Here is a 27743-nt window from a genome sequence, read left to right on the forward strand (position 1 = left end):
TCATTTTGATCTAACATCTGTTTATGAATATATATCCTATGACTCAATTAAATATGAATCAAGGCCATTTAGTAACGAACAATCTCTAACTCAGTTAAATGAATACCTCTTTCATTTCTTTCATGAATGTTGATGAATTTGTTTCTATATCATCATCCATACCTATTCTGGTAAATATTTGTTCAGCAATCCTAAAAGAAGAATATTCTGCTGGGACAAAAGAACCTGCAGATTAAAGAAAGGGACAAAGCAAATGCCAGATGTTCATAGGTTTAATTGAACTCACATGCATTTGAACTCACTTTAGCTTATATATTCAGAGAAGCTATTATTTACCCATTTGTGCCATAATCTGAGAAAGGGCTATTTGTTTTAGGTAGGTTGATTTTCCACTCATATTTGGTCCTGTAATTATTATAAAATTACTTCCTTCTGTGATATAGGTATCATTGGAGACAGGTTTCTCAAAATGTACTTTTTCAAGAACTGGATGCCATCCTTGCTTTATTGCTAAAGTATCGGTAAACTCAGGACGTACTAGAAGGAAGAAATATAACAACATATTTTAATACTCATTTGTTATTGACAAGTATATTGTAAGACAAGTTGGTTTATGACCCATCCAGAAATGTATATGTTATGTAATGTAAACAATGTGTAGGCCTGCGCTATTCCTAAATTTTTAATATTACCATTTGCAGAACATGTAAAATTGTAGGAGTAATGCAATCCTACAGATAGGTAAATAAATGCCTTTTTTCATTAAAACTTCCTCTCACAAAACTACACAGCTCTCCAACCAGTGGTGTGCCAAGGAGGGGCATGTGTTTGGTCCACTCTGGATGCATGCAATAAAGGGAATGCTTTTTGAAACATAAAGAGGCTAGCAGTGGGTGTAGAGTTGTTACTGCCTTCGTGCCAATCTGCTGTTTGGCAGTGGGTGGCAGCACAGCAGTGATGAAAGGGGGAAAAGTACTTTCAAGTCACAATCGGCAACTGTCCCCTGCAGTTTTCCTGGCAGCGTTTTTCAGAAATGGCTTGCCAGTTTCTTTTCCGTAGAACTGAGAGAAGAGACTGGGCCAAGATCCCCCAGTAGGATGTGTAGCTAAGGTAGGATTAGAATTTATAGTCTCCTGGTTTCTAGTCTGACACCTTAGCTAGTACACCAAACTGGCTCTCAGCAATAAAGGAGGGGGCGGTTAAAAATCATCCAGTTCAGGATATCAACTGTGTTAGTACGCTATTGCCTGCAGTCTAAATTAAACAAAAGTAAAACTTGTGTATCTTAACACATATGCAATATCTTCCGGTTTAAATCTTAAATAATTCAATAAGTCTAACCTATATAATTTTCCAGTTGCATATTTATTTTAGAAATCAGAAGCTAGGGCAGGAATGCAATGTAATCAAAGAAATAATTTGGAAATTGCTGTTTTGAGATACAATATTCTTTTGAGATACAATATTCCAAGAGACATCCAAAGGCAGAATTGTGGAATTGCTGGAGAGCACTATATGCTCACCCCAACCTTTATCAACACTATTAATAAGATCCTTCCAAGAAGGTTTTTAAATATTGTGTATTTACTTTTAACTTTGTTATAATAGAACAATAGTATTTTACCCAAATATTAATCTGTGTGCCAAATGAATCAGAGGTGTCATAATAGGAGAGCACTGTAAAATATATCTTAGGAATTTGCGGGCTGATGCAGACTTCAATGAAACAGTTAAGATTATGCTCATATGATTGTTTAATTTTTTTGTTATTGGACCTGGGTACTTGAGAGACCGCCTCCTGCCAATCAATAGCAATAGCAATAGCAGTTAGGCTTATATACCGCTTCATAGGGCTTTCAGCCCTCTCTAAGCGGTTTACAGAGTCAGCATATCGCTCCCCACAGTCTGGGTCCTCATTTCACCCACCTCGGAAGGATGGAAGGCTGAGTCAACCTTGAGCCGGTGAGATTAGAACCGCTGAACTGCAGATAACAGTCAGCTGAAGTGGCCTGCAGTACTGCACCCTAACCACTGCGCCACCTTGGCTCTTCCCTACGACCACTTCCCTTCCCACCTCCCTACGACCAATTAGATCCCATAGATTAGGCCTCCTCCGAATACCATCTGCTAGCCAATGTCGACTGTCAACCCCTCGGGGGAGGGCCTTCTCTGTGGCTGCTCTGGCCCTCTGGATCCCCGTGGAGATCCGGACCCTCACCACCCTTCCGGCTTTCCGCAAAGCCACTAAGACCTGGCTGTTCTGGCAGGCCTGGGGCTGATGAGTTCCCGCTTAAACTGTTGCAACTGTTGCTTTGTTTTAACGTGCTTGTTTTTTGTTTTTGTTTTGTTTGTATTCCCCTTCCCCCCTGCTTGTAAGCCGCCCTGAGTCTCTCGGGAATAGAGCGGCATACAAATGGAATAAACATTTCGAAGAACATTTTCACATTACTTAAGTATTCCTTTGCATTTATATTAGGTGTTACTAAAAGTAGTCCTTGTTTAACAACCACAATTAAGACCAACAAACTTGATGGTTAGGCAAAGTGATCACTAAGTAAAACTGCAACTGTGCTTCTGATCTTACTTCAGCTTTTTTTTTTTTGCTTTATAGACTTGCGATGGCCATAAATGTGAGGATTGAGCATAAAAAAAACTTTACAACTTGATCACCATTGTAACTGTGAACTGTCACTAAACAAGACAGTTGCTAAAAAAACAAGAACTACTGTAGCAAATTACTTTGTAGATATGGTTAAAAAAATAAGTGGTATAAGTTTTTGGTGGGAGTTGTTTCAAGAAACAAAATTACTTACCATAGTCAGACAGTGTGCAAGCATGGGCAAATGATTGCAACATATCTAGCATAGAAACAGTGTCAGAGAGTTTATACAAGCAATGGATATGCTCATATATTTCACTCAATAATTTGCACACTATCCTGTAAACAAGGATAAGTATTATTATACAATTTAAAGTAATTTACTACAGTATTAGTAAACGTATCACTATATTTTAAATTTTCCTTTACATAACTGAAAAAAAATTACATATTTAAAGAAAATTGTTAACTGAATTTATGTGGCACAAAATAACTACATTATTATATCATACATTATCAGAACTGAATAACAATTATGGCTGGAAACATTTTGCAAATAGTAGAAATAAACTACTACTGGTATAAACTTTACTATCAGAGATTTTCAGATTCAAACATCTGAAGTGCAAAATGCATTTTTAGGGTTCATGAGTTAATGTGCCAAGGAATATAATCTGAAATCATAAAGAAGGCCTTAGTCTTTCTTTCTGAAAGGGGAAAAAGAGGAAATATTAGAAATGTGACATAGGCCGAACAAAGCAGGTTTTGGATCTTCAGGATCCAAATCTCTGAATTTACTTCTCTCCATTTTAAGGGGCAAAAATGAAAAACAGGTGCTTATCAAAAGCAGGACTTTTAAAGGTTGCAATCTCTGAACAATGCTTTGCTTTAGGAATGCTTGTCTGAGATATGTGTTTGTTAATGTAGATATCTAATGTAAGAGAAACATACTCACCTATGATTGCCCTGTTTTAAAGAAATGACTTAAGTGAATGTTATAATACCAGATGATACATTTAATAATTAACAGGTTCAGTATGACTCTCAAGGGGTTCCTGTCACAGGTGGGATTCAATCGGTTCTCACCGGTTCACCCCAACTGTTAATTAATTGCTTATGCAGTTGAGAGGACTGGTTAAAAATAAAGTGCAAGAGAGCTTTTTTCCCCTCTCTCTCCCTTCAGTTAATAGCTCCACTTGCAGCTGGAATGCAGCTGATACATGCTGAATCAAGTCAATAAACAACAGAAACTGATAGGATTATGGCAGGGAAACCCATCAATCTCCCATCTAGGGTTGGGATGCTCCCTTTCTGGCTCCACAGTGAAAGAGTTCCTTCAGGAAGAAGGACAAGATTACAAACATTTTCATTATAAAGAGTATTAAGTAACACTTCTGTGATCAGCTGATACTCCCTGGAGTTTCCAAGACTTTTTATAGCTGCTGCAGTGTTGGCTACTTCTTCTTTCTTAGGGGGGGGGGAGAGATACAGGAGGGGGACAATGATGCAGCTTGATCATGCAGATCCTGAATTTAGTGCATGTGTGGTCCAGCTGGTTGTATTGCTTCTGCTGTGAAGCACCCAATTTAGAACACAGACAACATAGAATAATAGAGTTGGAAGGGTTAATGGCTTTTGGCAGCACACCCAATTGTTACTACAATTTGATTTCATATAAATTAGTATAGTTTTTAGCTTGGTTGTTTAGTGGGTTTTTAAATAAAATTTACCCAATTAAAAGATTTTCAATTCAGTTTTCAAAGGTTATAGAAACTTTCCTATGAGGAAAGTCTAAGTAGACCTTTAAAAGAATAGAATAAATGCTCATAAAGTTATGAAAGGTATTAAAAACAGTGCAATTTTTATTTTTATGGAACTCTCATAGTCACACTATAAAATCTATTAGCATTTGATGTAGAACATAAGGAAGAATGTTTTTATTTTTCTTCATATAATGCACAATTAATTTATAGAAATCAATTGCTGCAAAGTAAATTGATAAGCAATCATTTCAATGACTTTATTAGACAGACAAATTAAGACAAATTGAAAGACAAATGGCATATTTAATAACTCTTAGGCCTTATATGCCACAGAATATTAGTCATTAAGGGCTAACATTGAGGCTACTGTCTTTAAACTTTGCTTGTAGTATCTCTGGAGGCATCAAGATAACAAACCTACATGCAGCCTTCTTTCTGAGATATTTTGCTCAGTATCATTGGTAAGTCAGTTTGTGACTAGAATTGAGATGCTCCTTTTCTGGCTCCAGAGTGAAAGAGTTGATTTTAGCATTTCTTTCGTGAGCAGAATAGAATACAGCTCAGGAGAATTAGTCTGCGGTTTGATTTATTTCATCATGCTCTAATCATCTTTTTACAAAATGGAGGACAGAAAAATAAAAAAGCTTAGTAAACGACTTCTCTTTTATGCCTTCAGTTGTCTAGCTCCTTAACTATATCTATATCACTAAGTGTGTCATACATTCTCTACTTAAATCATTAGGTATGCTCATTAGTCTGCTCCTGTCATCAGGCAAGTAAGTTTACTTAGGTACACACATACTGTACCTATTCTTTGAAAATGGATTAGACTTGTTCCAGTTGTTTTTAGCTAATGCCAGAGGTGAGTTGAAAAGTTCATAGTGAATGAAATGTTCAGCTGCACATGCACTCTTCATTGAATACACTTAGAATTGATCTAATTATCAAAGAAAATGTTTCATTCTAAAAGAAGAAACTAAACTTACAAAACCTCTATTTTTATTGCTTCTGGTTTGTGTTTAAATTACTTTTGGAGTTTGCGTGTATATAAACACATGCATACACGCACACATAAGGATATAATAAATGATATATAAAATATAAGTCACTTGTGTGTCCATTATACAGCTTGCCACAAGATCAGTGACACTTGGTACAGATGACACAAGGTGGCTCTAAAGAGATTCTTGCCTTCAAAATCCCAAGTTTTCAATAATATTTCATTTCTTTGGTAGAGGCTGCTGATAAAAGAGTGCCAGAATTCCTCTTTGAGGGAAATGGCCAGTCCAGAAATGCAAAAGATTAATTTTTTTTTTCTAGGAAGGCCAGATGAAAAACACTCAAGACACTGAAGTACTGTATTTGCCAATATACGGCACCCATTTTGGTGTCTGATTATTGGCAGGCATCTAAATTATGTAAATTGTACAACAAGCATCAAGGCTGAAATAGAGACTGAATCATAAAGACAGGAGAGGGTCCTAAAACTTCTAAAAGGTTTTAGGTGTTTGGGTTCCAGAATTGAGGCACAATCCTTGTCTTAAAAACTTTATAGTCTATGGTTCTTCATGACAACAATTTTAAAAGCCTCATTATTAAATAATCATTTAACACAGTGATTCTACTTAGAGGAATCAATATAATTGTTACTCACAAGTAGGTCATGTGATAGATTTCTCTCAAGGATTCCTGGCATCTTTCATTCATTTTCATTAAATCGGGTGAAGTAAAACTATATGCATTTTTCATTTTAGTAATCTGTGGGAAATTTTCAAGCTGAATATTAAAATATATTAAATATACTGAATAGTCATACTTCTAATTCCCGAACATCAACCCAAAATTATCTCTAAAGTATGGGCTAAAATAGAATTCATTATAATAGAGTAGAATTATTTATTGATCAAGTATGATTGGACTCACAAGAAATTTGTCTCTAGTGCATAAGCTCTCAGTGTACATGCAAGCAACAAGTGATAAATTATGATCATGTTCATAAAATAAAAATAAAATAAAAAATAGAAATATCTTGATAATTTTTTAAACTTTCAGCTAATTTTACTAGTATAATTAGTAACTAGTAACTAACTATTACTGCTACTATACTAGTAACAGAGCAAAATTAGAGCATTAGTAAGTTATGATAATACTGTTCATCATTAAAAGATAGTAAATGATTACATTATTAAAAAATGATAAATGATAAAAGATTTTTTTTTATCCCAGTGCTGATATACAAAAGTAGCAACGTTCGGTCAGTACCCTCTATTAAACGGTGCTACAACATTACACAAATATTGAAAAGACTACAAAGGAAATTCAGTCTATACAAATTACTCTGGTTATGGCAATAATAAAATAAAAATACAATGTATTACATTATAGACTGTGTTATTTTTACAAAAATCAATAATTCTTTAGTGAAAAAATACATTATTTAAATTATAATTTTCATGCCTTAAGCATAGAAGCCAGCTGGGTGACTTTGGGCCAGTCACTGTCTCAGCCAACCCACCTCACGGGGTTGTTGTTATGGCAATAATAGGAGGAAGAAGAATTATGTATGTCTGCTGCCTTGAGTTACTTATAAAATACTAAACATAGGATGAAAATCCAATAAATAAAAATAAAATAATAGATTTGAGATCCAACATTTTCAAACTGCTTACCTTGGTAAATTCTGAAGGAAGTTGACCATTGTGTACTGCTGCACAATCAGCATTCATCTGGATAAAAAATCCTCGAGCTGAACTAAAGCTTGTTTTTAAAGGAAGGTTATGTTTTTCTGCAAGTTGTGTTATCATTCCTAAATGCAAAGTATAAATAAATATTTTAGTTATATACAGTCAACCATATTGTATGGGAGCTAAAATGACCATTGGCTTACCTGAACGGTCATTCTCTGGGCGCTGCGGGAGAGTACAAGCATGGGTTAAATTCAGTCTATTCCACCAAGGACTGAGTTAATTTTCTTAGCCACGTCTCCTCTCTTCATTGAGGACCAGTTCAAAAATGAAGGCGTTGGTCTGTAACGGACGTGTGCACGATGTGTTTTCCAGTTATTTTCAAGTGTCTTTGTTCCACACCGCTGAAGCGATCCCAAAGAGAGGGAGTAAACCACAGGGCAGGGTTGGACTCTCCCGCAGCGCCCAGAGAATGACCATTCAGGTAAGCCAATGGTCATTCTCCTGTGCATTGCTTGGAGAGTCCAAGCATGGGACATATCCAAGCTATGCAGGCCCAGGGAGGGAAACAGAAACATCCAGTTGTGTGGAGTCGTTACAACTTATTGTAACACCCGCCTAACAAAGGTGGCCTCGGCTGCAGTGTATGAGTCAATGCGATAGTGTTTAATGAATAAGGTTGGAGAAGTCCATGTGGCTGCCCGACATATTTCCTCCACGGGAGCCTGCGTCACCCACGCAGCCATGGTGGCTGCACTCCTTGTAGAGTGTGCCATTACCCTAGGTGGTACTGCTTTGCCCTGTTGCAGGTAGGCCAACTTAATACAAGCCCTCAGTCAGCAACCGATTGTAGAAGGAGAAGCCTTCCGTCCCATTAAGCCTGGTTGAAAGGAGACGAAAAGTGATTTGGATCGGCAAAAACCCTCCGTCCTTTTGATGTACCTGTGGACTGTCAGCCGAACATCTAGCTTGTGCCAGGTGTGCTCTTTGGGATGCTGAGGATGAGGGCAGAAGTTAGGGAGCACTACTTCTTGAGTCCTGTGAAACAGAGAGTTCACTTTTGGCAGAAAGGCCAGATCTAACCGGAGAATGATATGGTCAACATGAAATATACACAAATCTTCATGAACCGAGAGAGCTGCCAGCTCCAACATCCTCCTGGCCGATGTAATGGCTATGAGGAAAACAGTTTTCAAGGTCAGGTGCCAAAGACCGATGGACCGGATCGGCTCAAATGGAGTCTGGGTGAGAGCTCTGAGAACAAGGGGAAGTTCCCATGTGGGAAACCTATAAATAGTAGGCGAATGTAAGTTGGAAGTCCCTTTTAGGAAGCTTTTCACCTGAGGATGCTGCCCCAAGGACACTGAAGAATGTCTAGTTAAGATGGTGGATAGGGCAGCAACCTGACGGTGAAAGGTGCTGGGTGCCAAACCCTTGTCCAACCTCTCCTGCAAAAATTCAAGCAGTGTGGTACTGTAGCTGAAGGTGCGATGATGTCATGGGACCAGCACCAGGAATCAAAGGCTGCCCAGGTGGCGTCATAAATGCGAGTCGTGGAAGGACGACGCAATGCCTGTATGGTACGAATGACTTTGTCAGACAGGTTGTCTTTCCTCAGGAGTTCCCCCTCAAGGACCAGACGGCCAACTGGAGCCAACTGGGATCCGGATGTACTATGCCCCCCAGGCTGAGGGAAAGCATCTCCTGAGGTATCCTCATGGCCTGCGAGTGGAGAGACTGACAAGGTCTGCGTACCAGGATCTCCTGGGCCAATGAGGTGCAATGAGAAGAACCTCTGCTCCTTCTGCCAGAATCTTCTGGATCACCTGTGGAATGAGCTGCAGCGGCGGGAAGGCATACAAGAGGCCTCTCGGCCAACCGCAGCCCAAAGCATCAGTCCCCTCCGCTTGTGGAGTGGCGTACTTTAAGAAGAACCTCGGGAGTTGAGAGTTGGCTGGACTGGTGAACAGATCGATCACCGGAAGCCCGAATCTGAGCGTAATCTGGTGGAAGATGGTCGGATGAAGATGCCATTCCATGTTGTCGATGGTCATCTGGCTCAGCCAGTCTGCCCTCACATTGTTCACTCCCAAGATGTGGTCCACTCATAGGGAGGCCAGATGATCTTCGGCCCACCTCCCCAGCATCACCGCTTCTGCCATGAGGGTCCTGGACCTGGTGTCCCCCTGGCGGTTTATGTGGGCCTTCGTTGCTATGTTGTCTGTAAGTAACAACACATGGCAGCCCACAATGTCCCTCTGGAAATGGCACAGGGCTAGCATGGCCGCCTGTAGTTCAAAGAGGTTGATGCTCTGCGTTGCCTCTCTGTGAGACCACTTGCCTTGCATCACCTGTTCCTGAAACTGGGGCCCCCACCCTTGGAGGCTCATGTCAGTCATGACTACCAGCCATTCTGGTTCTCTGAAGAGGCAACCCTTCATCACTGCACGTGATTCCCACCACCGAAGGGATTGCTTTACCTTCAGGGGGAGCTTGACACATCTGAGAGAGTTGCTGGCCTTTGCCCTCTGGATGGGAAGAAGGAACCATTATAGTTCGCAGGCATGTAGACGTGCCCATGGAACTATGTTTATGCAAGAAATCATGAATCCCAGAAGTTGATGCAATATGTGGGTGGACGGCGTAAGGTGACTCTTTTCCCGGTTCACCGAGAACCCGTGATGTTGTAGAGTGGAGATGGTGTGTTGGACATCTCTGACGGCTTGGTCAGAGGACGTTGATTGGATCAAGATGTCGTCGAGGTAACAGAGAAGTCGTATTGGAGGGGAGTGTAGGTGTGCCGCTACCACCACCAATATCTTTGTGAAAGTCCTCGGTGCTGATGACAGGCCGAACGGGAGAGCCCTGTATTGGTAGTACCTGCCGTCGTAGTGGAACCTGAGGAACCTCCTGTGGAACCTGTGGATGGGGATGTGCAGGTATGCCTCCTTCAAGTCTATAGAGGTCAATCTGTCCCCTCGTCTGATGCAACCCAGGATGGTCTGTAGGGATTGCATCTTGAAACGCTTGTAGGCCAGATGTTGGTTTAGAGCTTTGAGGTCGAGAATGGCCCTCCACCCCCCGGGAGCTTTTGGGAACAAGAAATAGAATTGAGTAGAACCTTTTCTTTTCTTGCTCTACGGAGACTGGCTCTATAGCGTTTATCTATAGGAGATGTTGAATCTCTGCCTGCATGCGTTCCCTCTTGGGAAGAGATGAGGGGATGGGACACTGGACAAAGGTTCTTGGGGGAAGGGATAGAAACTCCAGGGTTAGGCCCTGCCTGACCGTGTTTAGGACCCTCACATCCATGGAGATCAACTCCCAACGGGCGGCATATAGTTGGAGATGGCTATCTATGAGAGGATTCCCGTTAGTGGTCACTTGGACCTGCGGTAGGAGCAGTTGTTGGAACCGCTGCAAAAGGGTGTCGAAAGGACTGCTGCTGGTGGTGACCCTTGTCCCTGAAATTGGCTATATTCTATCCATGGTCATTTCCCTGGGGATATGGCCTCTAATAAGAGGTGCCCGCATTTGAGGAATCAGACCCTTGAAAGGACTGCCTCCAAAAAAAGGAACCCTCCTTTTTGTCTGGCTTCTTAGTGGTGGCAGGAAGAACTTTCCTCTTATCCTTGGTTTCAATTAAGAACTTTTCCAAGGGTTCCCCAAACAGTTGTCCGCCTTTGAAGGGGGCGGAGGCCAACTTCCATTTTGACTTCATGTCCGCCTGCCAGTGACAGAGCCACAGCAGACGGCATGAGGTCATATTAGATGCTAAGGCCCAGGAGGTAAACTTGGCTGCATTGAGTGAAGCGTAAGCCGAATATTCTATAGCTGCAATTATCTTATTAAGATCGTGCCTCTACCTGGACCCTGTTGAAGTGGGATGAGCTCTCAGCTGCCTCAGCCACAGTACCGAAGCTCTAGTAAAAAATGACACTGAGGAAGAAGCCCTTATGGACCAAGCGGCCACTTGGTGGATTTTGTGGCAGGCTTTCTCTGCCTTTTTGTCCTCGGCTTTGAGGCCCTCAAGGAGGTCAGCGGGAAGGACAGAATTGGAGGTGAGGGAGATAATTGGGGTATCCATCTGTGGCAGTTGCAACAAATCGTCTAGTTTGCTCTCCACAGACTAAAAAGTTTTGTCTACCACGCTGGGATTGGTCAGGGAGCCTGGTTGGGCCCACTGGTGCTGAATCACATTGACAAACATGTCCGGCGCCAGAACTAGTTCCTGTGCCGGGATGGTCTCATCAAAAAGCCCTTCCTTCAAATCTTGAGATTCAAAGGTATTAGTGAAACCCTGGGTAGTAATTCCCAATTGGGTAAAAGCCTTGGCCTTATGCAATATTGACTTAAATATGGAAGGGCGGAATAAGCCAGTAAAGGCAGGTTTTTCAGGAGGAGGATTCTCATCCTCTGAAAATTCCTGCTCCTCTGCATTGTCCTCTTCCAGGACAAATTCCTCTGTGGCGAAGGGGACCTTGTACCCTGGGGCAGGCTTCTGGATAGTCTTGGCAGAAGTGGCTTTGGAGGCCTGGAGCTTCTTTCGAATACCAGCCTCTATGTCCCTCTCAATGGCCTGTTCAATGGCCCTTTGCATCTGAGATGACAGGTTGGGCCCCTGATCCTCAGGGGATCTTGATGTTTCCGGACCCTCCCTGCCAGCCTGTCTAGAGGGAACTGGTTCTCCTTAAGAGTAGAGCAGCCAAAAGGGCACATTTCTTCCTGGATGGAGGAAGACTCTGGATACCCCAGGGAAGCTGCAGGTGAAGAGGCTTGAAATTCCTCCTTCATAACTGGGGGAAAATTACACTCCCTTGGAGAATCCTGGGGAAAAACCTCTTGAGGCTGGAGAAAGTGACTAGGATCCCTAGATGGCTGTCCAGATGAAATAGACAGTCTTCTGGCCCTTTCAAAGGTCTTTTCTAGAGCCCTATGCCTGCGGGCCTCAGCCTTAGATAAGGCCTTGCCACCTCTGGGGTTAAAGGTCCCCTTCCCTTTAGTGCCCTTGATCCCCTTTTCCACCTCAGGTGGATTTGGCCTACTGGGTTTCGATGAGGGTTCTGGATTGTCTTCTGGCTCCTTCTTGCTTCTTTCAGCCATGATGTCTTCGCCTGTAGTCTTCAAGGCTGCAAAAGCAGTAGGCCTGGCACAGGCGCAAGTCGATAGAAGCTATGCGCCATACAGAAATGTCCTCCGGATGGAAGTATGACCCGAGGGCCAAAGCTCTCCCAAGCCACTCACTGTAGGTCTTCTTGGGGGAGGAAGCCTTGCCGGGCCCCCGAACTAAAGCTAAAAATCTCCCCCGCGGCTATCTGCTTGCTGAGAGTGAAAGTGCGGTAGCTGCAATGGCCAGAGCTTGAAAGCATGCCAAAATGGCTTCAAATTGGCTGCCGAGCTTCTTCGGGCGATAAGGGAGCTGCCAGACGCAATCTAGAACCTCTGCCAAGATCTCCGAGCGATAAACAGTTAAATGACAGCTGGGGAGGGAAGGAAGCCTCCTGCCGCCCCCGCGTTTGCCAGCCACCGCCGGACAAGTGCCCCAACGAACCTCGGCTCCGTTAGCAAACGGAGAGCCAGGAACCTCCGAAGTCCTCTCAGCAATTTAACAGGAACCTCATTTTAAAGCATAATTTTTCTCCTGACTACGATGATGACAAAAATAAGAAAATATCTATCTAACTAGGAGAGTCCCAGTCTATTCACCCAAAAACTGAGGAACTCCCTAAAAACGCGTCTGAACTGGGCTGGACTGAGTTTTTGAACTGGTCCTCAATGAGGAGAGGAGGCGTGGCTAAGAAAATTAACTCAGTCCTTGGGCGAATAAGCTGAATTTAACCCATGCTTGGATTCTCCAGCAGGGCACGGGAGAATTAATCAGTATATTAATTCATATTAATATGAAAATAGAAAACATAATTAATTCATATTAATATTAAAAGAGGAAAAAATTATTCCTCTTTATCATTCCAAAGCATGTAAACAGCTTCCTTCTTTAAAAAGTGTTAAATCCTTAAAAGTAGTGTTTTCTACTTTATTCTCCACATAAAAAAATTCATATGGCAACCCTTTTCCACATATAAATTCAAAACAGAGGGAGGGAGGGAGGGAGGGAGGGAGGGAGGGAGGAAGGGCCCAAACAATATGACTTAGAGGGCCACAAGTAGAGATCTCTGTTCCATACACTAGCTCTGTCATGATCCATAAAAAACAAATTTATATCACATGTAACTCTCCTTCCTATTCTATTCTAATATATGCATCTCTCTACCACCTATTCTATACTCGCTTCTTTCTGATATCATTTTTTCGTTTGTCAGCTGGCAAACAAATATAAATAAATTATTAAAGCTTTGATTGCATAGGACCCATGACACAATTCCCATTTATTTCAAAATAGTCATGAAAGAAGAATATTCTAGGAGATGTTGTCCAATGTGAATAACATTTTATAATCTTCAAATAATCTTCTTATTTGACATAAACACTTAAAATTTAAGACTGCATTTCCTTAAATATACATTCATATATTTATTTGTAAGACATATACTTCTGAATGCACTAATATTCTGAACTATATTGTAAATTATTTAAAAGTATATATTGCTGTACTTTCAATATTTATTTTTATTGTTTCATTGTTACATTTAGATGTTTTATAAATTTATATTCTACTGTTGTAAGCCAGCCCCATGGTGAGATGGTAGCAATAAATAAACAAATAAACAAACATATTCTAGTAAATTATTATTCTAAATTGTCTTCCCATACCAGCTATATCATCCACAATTTCAGTGTACGTTCTTCGTGCTATATCAAGAAATTCATTAATATTAGGTTTCACTGCATAGCACTTCTGAGTTCTCATATTCAAACATCCTTTTGTGTATCTTGTATCATCATTAATAACAGTTTTAATCTTTTCAAGAATGATCCCAAACCTAGAGAAATTATACATAATTGTAGAAATGATAGTTATATTTCACAATGTATTAACTGCCTAAAAGATTTTTTATCCCAACTCAGATAATGTATTTTTATAATTTCACTATGTACATATAGCTTGAATTGCCTAATGCAATATTTATTTTTCATTATTATCTCAAAAACTATTTTTCTTGAAACAATACTATTTCTGTCAGGATTCTTTAGTTAGTTACAGTTTCATTGTGATAGATAAGTTTAAAACAAGTTAATAATTACTTACTTAAATCTAAATACTACTAAATCCTAAATCCTAACAGACAGGAAACAGCAGGTGAAGCTAGGCAAAATCACATCAGATAACCTGTACAATTAGCACAGGATTCCCCCCCCCCCCAAGCAGGCTGTGTGCTCTCTCCACTTCACTTCTCACTCTATATCAATAAGTGAATCTCAAATGATCCATCTATTAAACTACTGAATTTTGAAAATGATACAACAGTGATTGGTCTCATTCGAGACAACGATGAAACTGCATACAGATGGGAGGTTGAACAACTAGCCTTGTGGGGCAACCGGAACAATCTGGAACTGAACACCCTCAAAACCGTGGAAATGGTGGTAGGCTTTGGGAGAAAATCTACCATACTACCACCTCTTACGATACTAGACAACACCATATCAATAGTAGAGACCTTCAAATTTCTAGGTTCTATCATATCTCAAGACCTAAAATGGACACCTAATATCAAAAACATCAAAAAAAGCACAAGAAAGAATGTTCTTTCTGTGCCATCTGAGGAAGCTCAAACTGCCCAAGGAGCTGCTGATACAGTTCAGCTGCTGATACAGAGGAATTATTTAGTCTATCATCTGCACCTCTATAACTGTCTGGTTTGGTTCTGAAACCCTTCTGCCAGACAACACAGACTTCAGAGGATAATCAGAAATGCAGAAAAAACAATTATTGCCAATCTGCCCTCCATTGAGGACCTGTACACCGCAGGCGTCAAAGAGAGGACCATGAAAATATTTACAGACCCCTCACATCCTGGACATAAATTGTTTCAACTCCTACCCTCAAAATGACACTATAGAACACTGCACACCAAGACAACTAGACACAAGAACAGTTTTTTCCAGAACGCCATCACTCTGCTAAACAAATAATTCTCTCACCACCAGCAAATCATTCACCAAGGCTACATTACTATTACTATTAGTCTTCTCATCGTTCCTATCACCCATCTCCTCCCACTTATAACTGTAGGACTGTAACTTTGTTGCTTGAATTCTTATGATTTATATTTATAATGATTGTTTCCTGATTGCTTGTTTGTACCCTATGACTATTATTAAGTGCTGTACCTTATGATTCTTGATGAATGTATCTTGTCTTTTTATGTATGCTGAGAGTATATGCACCAAAGACAAATTCCTTGTGTGTCCAATCACACTTGGCCAATAAAGAATTCTATTCTATTCTATTCTATTCTATTCTATTCTATTCTATTCTATTCTGTCTTTCTTATCAGGAGTAATACCAACAATTATAACGAGTAGTAAATAACCGTTATTGTTTAATATAAAATGTTAGATATAAAATTCTATTTACCTGCTGTCTTCCAAAGAGCTATAATAAGCTTTTAACAATGGCGTCTTATAGCTTTTTAAGGCTTCCTGTTTAAATAAAATTAAAATGTCTATGAACAAGAGTATAGGAATGTTAATGTATTACTATCTTACTTCACTAAGATTTGGATGGAAGGTAATATAACTTTATTTTTTTAATTATTTAAAATATAAGTAAATCAAAAATTACAGTATAACAAATATATGCACAAAAGAATTGGCTTAAATAATTTAAAAAGTAATCACTTTTTAAAATTGATTCATGCCAATTTCACCACAAAAATGAATACTTAAACCAAAACATTGTAAAATATTATATGTATCAATGTAATAAATTATAAATTGAAGAAAAATAACTGTAAATCTGAAAAAAAAACTATAGTTTTTTTTCTTGTTGTTATTAGAAATGCAACTCAGGTGTTAGAACATTAGTACATATGATTTTGATTTGTTCTAGCATTGTTTTATATGAGGTAGGTATCTGAATTAATAAAATGACTCTGAATCATATTAAGAGCCGTGGTGGTGCAGTGGTTAGAATGCAGTACTTCAGGCTACTTCTGCTGATCACCGACTGCCAGCAGTTTGTCAGTTCAGGTCTCACTGGTTCAAGGTTGACTCAGCCTTCCATCCTTCCGAGGTCGTTAACATGAGGAGCCAGCTTGTTGGGGGCAATAGGCTGACTGTGTAAACTGCTTAGAGAGGGCTGTAAAGTGGTATATAAGTCTAAGTGCTATTGCTATTAAAATTGCATATATTCTTAGCTACATCATAAAATATATCACTAACTGTATTGGTATTTGGAATGTATCAAACAGGGGCTCAGGAGCTGCTAAAAATCATCATACAACTGCCAAAGGCAAAATCTTCACCAGATTTGCAGAAAATAACTGATATTTATCTTGTGTCAATTTTCATTTAGAAGAGCGACTTTTTTGATAAAGGAAAGAAGAAGGCTTCGGAGCAATATGTCTTTAAAAAAATATATTCCAGGACTCTTCCCCTTTTTTCTTTGCAAATTATCACATTATTAGCTACGAAGTTAGATTATTCCTGTTGTTTGCATTACTGTTGTGTCAGTCATACCTTCACTTTGTTAATTAATTTACCTTAATGAAATTATATTGAAAAGCTTTCATGTATTAAACAAAGAAAAATAACACTGATTTCTGCTAAACAGGCAGAGGAAGTAAATGCCACAACAAGACATCCTGACTCATAAGTATTAATAGTTGTTACTATCCAGCTTATTTCATGACATGGAGGCCCCCTAAGCAGGTACTCTAAAATATAGTTTTGATATATATCATAGTTTAATCTATTAATTCCCTGATAGGTATGTGCCCACAATGATAGTACCATACTATTTAGAATTTTAAAAGGTTAAAATCAGTTCTGTGCATTTTCATAGAAACAAACTATCAAACGATTGCAGTAGCTCTATCTATGTGTTATTAGGACATGGCTAATTGGCTAAGCTTATGTTTTTGCATGAGCAACTAAAAACATGATCAAAAGATCCCATATCTGATGTTCTTCTGGCAAAGATATTCCACAAGAGTGATCAGGACTACAGCAGTTATAAAGAGACTATTCCTTTCCTGAAGGTGGTATTAATTATTTACCAGATAATAATTCCGACAAGTATGAACTTTTAAGTAAGCATGAACGACAAGAATCAAGCATAAAGGTTATAAAACAGATTGGTTCTAAAGGTTATAGAGAATCTCAATCAAATATTCTCTATATGCAGTCAGGTCACTTCCTCCCAGCTTCTATGGAAAATATATGAACAATATTATCTGTAAAATGCCTTTGAAGCATTATGTGCCTTTTCCATATTATTATTTTAAGGAAACATATAGCCTTCTTGCTATCTAAAAGAGTTCAGTTTGACAGCTTGGAAAAGATATACTGTAATGGAGGCAGTTACAGTATGATTTACCATTTTCAAGGCAGTCCTTGACTTACAACAGTTCATTTAGTGACCGTTTAAGATTACAACAGAACTGAAAAAAATGATTTGTGACCATTTTCCACACTTATGGTACTTGCATCCATGTGGTCATGCAATCAAACTTCGGACACTTGGCAACTAGTTCATATTTATGATGGTTGCAATGTCCTGGGGTCATGTGAACTTTTGTGACCTTCTGATAAGAAAAGACAATGGGGAAGCAAGATTCACTTAGCAACTATGTTACTAACTTCACAACTGCAGTGATTTACTTAACAACTGTGGCAAGAAAGGTAGTAAAATGGGGCAAAAGACCCATTAGATCGCACAGGGTCGGCCTCCTCCGGGTTCCGTCTACCAGCCAATGCCATCTGGCTACTACCCGGGGGAGGGCCTTCTCTGTTGCAGCTCCAGCCCTTTGGAACGAACTCCCCGCAGAGATTCGGACCCTCACCTCTCTCCAGGCCTTCCGAAAAGCCGTTAAAACCTGGCTGTGACGGCAGGCCTGGGGTTGATGAGCTCCCTTCCCCTCTCAACAGGTGTGGTTGCTGGCTATCTTAAATATTTGTCTTGTATTTGTGTGTTCCCTTTCCCGCTTGAGTTGTTCGCCACCCTGAGTCCCTGTAGGAAATAGGGCGGCATATAAATAAAACAAATCTCAATCTCATTTAGCCACATAAATCTTGTCTCACTTAGCCACATATATTTTGGACTCCATTGTGGTTGTAAATCGAGGACCACCTGTAGGCTCCTTGGTATGTTTTGGGCAAAGATTAAGCATGTTGACTCTGAATTTCCTTCCACCTATTTTTAATCTGCCTTCTTGTGCACACATATATAAACCCATGGGTATCAGATAGCTGCAAGCAATGAGTAGAGAGTCCAGCAAGTAAATATACAGGGATTGGACAATCTGAGAGTTCAGTGTGTGACTGGGGTGTATTTAGGTATACAGACACTGTCATATTTGAGGATCAGGTGATATCCTAGTGTCTCCGTTATCTACTGTTTGGTGTAATACATTCTGGGTAGCTTGAAAATAATGTTTTTAATAATGTTGGCTGGGGGGTGAAAATTTACGCCCCTCAGACAGGGCGCGCAACTTGGGAGTCCTCCTGGATCCACAGCTGACTTTAGAACATCACCTGTCGGCTGTGACCAGGGGGACATTTGCCCAGGTTCGCCTGGTGTACCAGTTGCGCCCCTACCTGAACCGGGAGGCACTCGCAACAGTCACTCATGCCCTCGTGACCTCAAGACTGGACTACTGCAATGCGCTCTACATGGGGCAGCCTTTGAAGAGTATTCGGAGACTTCAACTCGTCCAGAATGCAGCCGCGCGAGCGATTGTGGGTGCACCTCGGTACACTCACGTTACACCTATCCTCCGCGAGCTGCACTGGCTACCGATCGGTGTCCGAATGCGCTTCAAAGTGCTAGTCGTAACTTATAAAGCCCTTCATGGTATTGGACCTGGGTTATTGAGAGTCCGCCTGCTGCCAATTACCTCCCAAAGACCCGTCAGATCTCACAGGGTCGGCCTCCTCCGGGTTCCGTCCACCAGCCAATGCCATCTGGCTACTACCCGGGGGAGGGCCTTCTCTGTAGCAGCTCCGGCCCTTTGGAATGAACTCCGCGCGGAGATCCGGACCCTCACCTCTCTCCAGGCCTTCCGGAAAGCCGTCAAAACCTGGCTGTGCTGGCAGGCCTGGGGTTGATGAGTTCCCCTCCCCTCTCGACTGGTATGGCTGTGTGATTTTCGTGTATTTTAATTATGTGTACTGTTGTTTATGTTCCCTTTCCCCTTTGAGTTGTTCGCCGCTCTGAGTCCCCCCTGGAGAAGGGCGGCATACAAATAAACCAAATACTAATACTAATACTTAAATAGGAGAAAAGCAATTCCTCCCACTGATAAAGTAACAAGATAGAGTGTAAAGTTCTGATTTAGTAGTATATATTCCTTGATTTGAGAATTAATGAAATGATAACCATAATTGGCATTTACATATTTTAGGATATGATACCTTCAAAGGCTCCACAAGTTCCAAAGTATGCTTCAGATAAATTAAATTGGTTATCTTTGATTCAGATGCATTAACCTGTTTTAAAAACACATCAGGTCATTGTTGGTACAATAGAAAATGGCCGAGATACTGTTCATTATCATAATTATTTGTGCTTAACGATCATTTCTATTTTCCTTGTAAGTACAATAACCAGAGCTAGAATGTTAGAAACATTCTAGCTCTAGTTATTGTACTTACAAGGAAAATATAAAATATATATTTCCGGCTGTTCTCCAATAAATTGTTCATTCTTAGACTGTTTAGTTTGGCAGTGTTATACTGCATCCCTCTGGTATTAACATTGGGTAATCTCATACTGTCAAGGTTTGAAGAAAAAATAGAAAGGAAATAAAGGGAAGGAAAAAAGAGATGTGGTTTTTAAGTTGAGCAACAACTATTTCTTCTGATTCGTTTAAATAAAGACTTTCATGTCATTTTCTACTAATTATTTATAGAAAATTTTACAGTCATCCAGTCCAATAATAATTAACCACTTGATTATTGATAAAAAAAGAGAGTTTAAGAGTTTAATTTTGTGTTATTAAAACAAAATCATATATTTAGTGAAAATGAAACAACTAATTATAAATTCTATTGTGCATTATTAGAAATTAGCAATATCATAACTGGTTCTGCCAAGTTAAAAGAATTTACAAATAAATTACAGAGAATCCAACATTTTTAACACTCTAGTACAATGCCAAGGATAAAAATATCTCTCCATACAGGTGAAACTTGAAAAATTAGAATACTGTGAAAAAGTTCATTTATTTCAGTAATGCAACTTAAAAGGTGAAAGGAGATAGACTCATTACATGCAAAGCAAGATAATTCAAGTCATGATTTGTCATACTTATGATGATTATGGCTTACAGCTCATGAAAACTCCAAATCCACAATCTCAGAAAATTAGAATATTGTGAAAAGGTGCAATATTCTAAGCTCAAAGTGTCCCACTCTAATCAGCTAATTAAGCCATAACACCTGCAAAGGGTTCCTGAGCCTTTAAATGGTCTCTCAGTCTGGTTCAGTAGGAATCACAATCATGGGAAAGACTGCTGACCTGACAGTTGTGCAGAAAACCATCATTGACATCCTCCATAAAGGAGGGAAAGCCTCAAAAGGTAATTGCAAAAGAAGTTGGATGTTCCCAAAGTGCTGTATCAAAGCACATTAATAGAAAGTTATGTGGAAGGGAAAAGTGTGGAAGAAAAAGGTGCACAAACAGCAGGGATAACCGCAGCCTGGAGAGGATTGCCAGGAAAAGGCCATTCAAAAGTGTTGGGGACTTTCACAAGAAGTGGACTGAGGCTGGAGTCAGTGCATCAAGAGCCACCACACACAGACGGATCCTGGACATATGACATATGTCATATTCCTCTTGTCAAGCCGCTCCTGAACAACAAACAATGTCAGAAGCATCTTACCTGGGCTAAAGAAAAAGAAAAACAGATCTGGTCTGTTGCTCAGTGATCCAAAGTCCTCTTTTCTGATGAGAGAGCAATGTTTGCATCTCATTTGGAAACCAAGGATCCAGAGTATGGAGGAAGAATGGAGAGGCACACTGTCAGGGCTGCTTCCCTCAGTAACCAAGAAAGAAACCATTCAACTCCATAAAAGAGTACTTTTATTGGTCATGAGTAGGCTAGGCAAAGCAAGATCTGAGGCAAAAGCGCGTAATCATAGATATCAATATGTGACCCAACCCCCTCCCCTTGGTAACCCCAACCCATAATCCAATCCGTACACCCCACAAGTGTCATGTGGGAGACATCTTCAAAAAGCATCATCAGGCTGGTATGCCGGACAGCTGGCCTTGGCGGCAACTCCTCTCTTTGCAGCATGCGCAGTAGATGGTGAGAACAACTCCCTTTTTACAGTCACTTCTCCACCCAAATTTGTATTTGTATTTGTATTTTATTGTCACTTATAGGCCGCCCTTTTACCTGAGGGGACTCAGGGTGGCTTACAACTCATGGGAAGGGGGTGCAAGACAAAACGTAAAAATAATATGTGAATACAAATAATAATAGCAATAAAACACAACATTCATTCAACATTCGGGTGGGGTGTATGAAGGTCTTATCCCCAGGCCTCACGGGATAGCCAGATCTTAAGGGCTGTGCGGAAGCTCTGGACTGTGGTGAGGGTGCGAATCTCTACGGGGAGATCGTTCCAGAGGGTCGGGGCTGCTACTGAGAAGGCTCTCTTCCGCGTAGTCGCCAGTCGGCACTGACTGGCGGATGGAACTTGGAGGAGGCCCACTCTGTGCGATCTGATGGGACGAAGGGAGGTAATCGGCAGAAGGCGGTCTCTCAAGTACTCAGATCCACTACCATGAAGGGCTTTATGGGTGGTAAGTAGCACCCATAATACAATGTCCCCCCTCTCCGTTTCAATGGCAGCCGAAAGCAAGCAGCAAAACAGAGGCTGACACACACACACTGCAAGATGCTTGAAGTCCAGTGTGAAGTTTCCACAGTCTGTGCTGATTTAGGGAGCTATGTCATCTGCTGGTGTTGGTCCACTGTGCTTCATTAAGCCCAGGGTCAACGCAGTTGTCTATCAGGAGATTTTGGAGCACTTCATGCTTCCTTCCACAGATGAGCTTTATGGGGATGCTGACTTCATTTTCCAGCAGGACTTGGCACCTGCCCACACTGCCAAAAGGACCAAAATCCCAACTTCCCCTGGTTCAATGACCGTGGGATTACTGTGCTTGATTGGCCAGCAAACTCACCTGACCTGAACCCCATCTATGCATTGCCAAGAGAAAGATGAGAGACATGAGACAGAACAATGCAGGAAAGCTGAAGGCCGCTATGGAAGCATCTTGGTCTTCCATAACACCTCAGCAGTGCTACAGGCTGATAGCTTCCATGCCACGCCGCCTTGAGCAGTAATTGCTGCAAAAGGGGCCCAAACCAAGTACTGAGTACATATGCATGCTTATATTTTTCAGAGATCTGATATTGTTCTATGTACACTCCTTGTTTTATTGATTGCATGTAATATTCTAATTTTCTGAGATTGTGGATTTGGGGTTTTCATGAGCTGTAAGCCATAATCATCACAATTATGACAAATCATGGCTTCAACTATCTTGCTTTGCATGTAACGAGTCTATCTCATATATTAGTTTCACCTTTTAAGTTGCATTACTGAAATAAATGAACTTCTGCACGATATTCTAATTTTTTGACTTTCACCTGTATTCATATCTGAAAATCTTTTCAGAAAGTGGTTTTGATTCATATTCTCTATGAGTACAGAGTTCTCTAAAACAGAGAAGCAATAGAGATAGATAATTGATCGATATTTATAATGTATTTCATTAAAATATTTATAAACATACCGTATCTTGCTTTGGAATTTGTACTAAAACTGAAAGTAATTGTTCAGTGTCCAAAAATCTTCCTATAACTGGGGGGAAAAAAACCCAAATAGAACTTTTCATTTAATCCACAAACCAATTAAACTTAAATTCTAGGGTTTATTTCTATACATACAAAATTATTCAAATTCAAAAACGTTTAGAATTCAAGATACGTGTATTACAAGTTTCATGTTTTTTATTAAAAGGACAGAAATTAGATTTGTGATAACATAATCAATATTGAGATGGAGATCTGCTTTCTGTATAGTATATGTGGAAATTATGGTATATTTGCTAGAATGTAAAATTATCTGCCTCCATTCCCTTATTCCTTTCTCCAGTTAAACCATGAAATAACTATATTTTATAAACATGATGTGGGGATTAGGGAATAATGGCAAGCAAAAAAATGAACATACAGTAGATACCATTGTGAGGTGATTGTTTCGGTGCTATTGCGCTGTTCTGCAGGTTGGACAATGCTAATTACAAACATCTTCCCCCTTTCCTTAAGTATTTTCCAGCATTTTTACACTCTTTGTCCAGATGATGATCACATACAAATAACGGGTGTCTTTGCTTTTCATTTAATTGAATCTAGTTACTCAAGATCATTCAATGATTCATTCCTTCGGACAGGAAACAGACCGATTTGGATTAGTAGACTGTCCATGGCACTTTTTCTGTTTTTGCTGCCCCATTAGCTACTCTCCTAAAACAATCCATGTGCAGTCAACCTCCATGAAATAATCTCTACTTATCAAAGAATCATTACCCTTGTCCAAAAGTATATTCAGTCTGCCCAGCAATCTTCTTCACATCAGTTTAACTACTGATCCAATCTTGACTCAAAATGTAATTCTAGCTTATAAAAATGCCTATATATAATGATTCTTCCTAACATGAAACATTTTAGTCCTTAAAGAAAGGCAATAAGAAGCTTTTAAAAGGGAAAAAAAACCCTCCACAAATTTTAAAAATCTAAATCATCCAGTGGGCTATCATCAATAAAAATTATTCTCTGTTTTGGAGTCTTGTTTCTCAACTTCCAGCCAGAGTTAACTCTGAAAATAATACCAACTCTCTAGAGACTTGGACTACATACTTTTTTGGTAATTTACTGTGTCCCAAGGCAACAAAGCCCATGACCAGCTTGTTGATGAATCTCTCTCTGAATGACCTCCAGTTTCACCTTTTGAGGTTCAAAAATGAATTTCTCAATTGACAAACTGTAAAAGCCTGGTAAACATTTAATTTTGTCAAAAAAAAAATTAAAATTAAATTCTGTATGTGGGCCACTGTGCTGTTCTCCCCCCTTTTTTACAGATATAAATAATTCCTTTTGATCGTGCACATAATGGTCCAATTTGGCTGACATAAATTTCGCCTAATGGAAGTCTTTGAGCAAATCTCACATCACCAGCTAGATCTACCCTAAGGAGACAAATTAACAATGATTTGGTGTATTGCAGCCCTTACTTGTCAGCATGCTCTGCTCTTGGCTTTGATTAAACTCTGGCTGAACTGAAGCAGAGAATTGGGGATTTAGATATTCAGATTGATAGAGCTAATATTTTCCATATTTTTCTACAGTGCTATCGCTCCCTTGTTCCTCAGTTTAAATTTTTAAAAATATATTTCATGCCCCTCATTGGAGATATTTTACTTTGACATGAACTGGGATACTACCAATTAGGATGACAATTAGTTAGATAAATTAAATTCCTGCACTTGTTTGTGCTCAGATAGAGAAGTTGAATCTATATCACATATGCTCTTAAAATGTTTTTAGATACCCAATGGCAATTGAAAATGGCCAGTAATTTTCATTCTCCTGTGATTATGCAGTAACTGCTTTTCTTTTTATGTAATCAATTGTCCAAGAAGGTTTTAAAATCCTTCCTGAAATTCTCTGATACCTTATTTTCATTATTGTCTCTGGATTTTTTCATAATTTAATCTTTTTATTTACTGAGCCTCTTGTATTTCTTTGTTCTTGAACTATAATTAAACATAGGTAAAACATTTTTTTAAAATTCCTGTCCTATATTTAACTTGCTAACTTATTACATTTGGGTAACTTATTTACAATACTAACTTATTAATGATAATTAATGATATGAACTAATACATTTCAGAAGTTTTGAAAACTAAATACAATACAGGTAGTCTTTGACTTATGACCACAATTGAGCTCAAATTTTCGATTGCTAAGTGAAACATTTGTTAGATTAATTTTGTCCCATTTTGCAATCTTACTTGCAACACATGTGAAATGAATCACTGCAGTTGATAAGTTAGTAAATCAGTTGTTGAGTGAATCTGACTTCTTCATTTGACTTTGCTTGTCAGAAGGTCGCAAAAGGGGATCACATGGCCTTTTGGACACAGCAACAGTAATAAATATGATTCAGTTGCCAAGCATTTGAATTTTGATCACATGATCATGGGGATGCTGCAAAGTCAGTAACATGGTTGTTAAGTAAATCTTGCTTCCCCATTGACTTTGCATGTTAGAAGGCCGTAAAGGCTGATCACATGACCTTGGGACCTTGTAACCGTCATAAATATGAGTCAGTTGCCAAGTGATTGATTTATGATCATGTGATTAGGGGGATGTTGCAATGGTCGTAAGTGTGAAAAACTGTCATAAGTCACTTTTTTCAGTGGTGTTCTGATTTTGAACAGTCACTAAATAAACTGTTGTAAGTCAAGGACTACCTGTACGCTGCACCAGTGTACCTATAAACTATTTTATTCCTTTTACAAAGCAGAATTTGTTTACTTGACTGAAGACCAAAAAAGCATTCCTCATCCTGAAGGAGCTCTTGAACAGAATCCAATCTTGTGTTGATACTATCAGCATCAATCAGAGGTTCCAGAATATTAGACCGAAGTCTTCGACTTCCCCCTGGTGTCTTAGTATAATTCAGAATGCCAAAAAGAGTATGGCCTTTCCTTTGAAAACAATGCAAATTTGAAAAACAGTCTCATTAAATAAAGTTAATGGAAATGTAAGTGTACATTTATATACTAATAATTCAGTTTTCAAAACAGACAACACTATATGTGCACAAATCACAGCCTTTCCAATAGCGGAGAATACAGGGTGGATCCACCCCTATCAAAGTTGCATAAACTCAGTGATACTGTATGTTCTGTTTTATTGGTTATAAACAATATCATATCACCTAAATTGCTTTAACATTAGATCTTTCTCTCGAATGCTCATCCATTATGTATTCATTAGTTATGGTGAATTTGGAAAGTATTATCAACTATCCAATCAACTATTTTTTAAAATATTTTCTTTTTCCTTAATGGTGTAAAATTTAATAATGTTTTGTTAATTTCTTCCTGATGACTAGAGATAGATTTAATGTTAGTTTAATTTCATTTATGTCTCTTTGCTTTTTGATCTGATGTTATATCTCTGGCTAAGAAGCCCCCCCTTAAATGAAGACTATGCTACACATTCAATATCTAGATGCAAATGTTGAAATATGAACAATGGCAGAATTGTTGTATCAGATCCTATGGCCCTTGATCATACTGTAGCTCATTTGATTCAGGCTTCCAACCAGCAAATAACACTGTAACCTTACATTTGTACTTGAACTACTTTGCCTATGCTAAATAGAGGTAACCATTGACTTATTACCACAACTGAGCCCAAAATTTATGTTGCTAACTGAGACATTTGTTTGATGAATTTTGTCCCATTTTTAAACATTTCTTGCTACATATGTGGAGTGTATCACTGCAGTTGTTAAGTAAGTAATTCAGTTGGTAAATAAATCTGGCTTCCCCTTTGGCTTTGCTTGTCAGAAGGTCGCAAAAGGGGATCACATGACTCTGGGACACTGCAATTGCCATAAATACGAGTCAGTTGCCAAGCGACTGAACTTTGATCGCGTTACCATGAATATGCTGCAACGGTCGTAAGTGTGAAAAACAGTCATAGATCTCATTTTTCAGTGCCATTGTAACTTTGAACAGTCACTAAATGAACTGTGCTAAAACAAGGACTACCTGTATTCTTTTAAAATCTAGGCTGCATTTTACATCTACTCAACTCCAACCAGAACAGTTAACAAGATTAGTACTGGAGGAAAAAAAATATTCTATCAGTTTCATGGAGAAATAGTACCCAACGTAAACCAATTTAGAAAATTCCAGAATTAATAATATGGGAAAGAAACAGAGATGGTATTCAGCAGGTTCTGACCAGTTCTGGAGAACCGGTAGCTGAAATTTTGAGTAGTTCGGAGAGCTGGTAAAAACTACCTTTGACTGGCCCAGTGGTGGGTTGCGAACCAGTTTACTACCGGTTTGCACACAACGCTTCTGAGACCCGAGGTGGCGCAGTGGTTAAATGCAGCACTGCAGGCTACTTCAGCTGACTGCAGTTCTGCAGTTCGGCTGTTCAAATCTCACCGGCTCAGGGTTGACTCAGCCTTCCATCCTTCCGAGGTGGGTAAAATGAGGGCCCAGATTGTTGTTGGGGGCAATATGCTGACTCTGTAAACCGCTTAGAGAGGGCTGAAAGCCCTATGAAGCGGTATATAAGTCTAACTGCTATTGCTATTGCTAAGCGTCCAGGTGGGTGGGCGAAGTCTCCCGCCGCTGCCACTACCGGTTAGGCTGAACCGGGCCAAACCAGCAGCAACCCACCTCTGGACTGGCCCCGCCCCCATCTATTCTCTGAATCCTGAGTCCCAGCTAATCAGGAGGAAATGGAG

General features: G+C 39.6%; 1 protein-coding gene across 1 annotated transcript in view; it reads right to left on the reverse strand.

Annotated features, from left to right (window-relative positions):
* Positions 1-27743, reverse strand: part of MSH4 (mutS homolog 4) — a 75870-nt gene that overhangs the window by 6734 nt on the left and 41393 nt on the right. The window contains exons 7-16 of the mRNA XM_032217800.1: positions 25787-25959; positions 22981-23048; positions 19584-19658; positions 15586-15650; positions 13818-13987; positions 7032-7168; positions 6017-6120; positions 2814-2938; positions 337-537; positions 107-225 (exon numbers count right to left, since the gene is read on the reverse strand). Coding sequence (XP_032073691.1) covers positions 107-225; positions 337-537; positions 2814-2938; positions 6017-6120; positions 7032-7168; positions 13818-13987; positions 15586-15650; positions 19584-19658; positions 22981-23048; positions 25787-25959 — 1237 coding nt within the window. The remainder of the gene's footprint in view (positions 1-106; positions 226-336; positions 538-2813; positions 2939-6016; positions 6121-7031; positions 7169-13817; positions 13988-15585; positions 15651-19583; positions 19659-22980; positions 23049-25786; positions 25960-27743) is intronic.

The sequence above is a fragment of the Thamnophis elegans genome, chromosome 5 (genome assembly GCF_009769535.1).
Source record: "Thamnophis elegans isolate rThaEle1 chromosome 5, rThaEle1.pri, whole genome shotgun sequence".
Taxonomy (NCBI): Eukaryota; Metazoa; Chordata; class Lepidosauria; order Squamata; family Colubridae; genus Thamnophis; species Thamnophis elegans.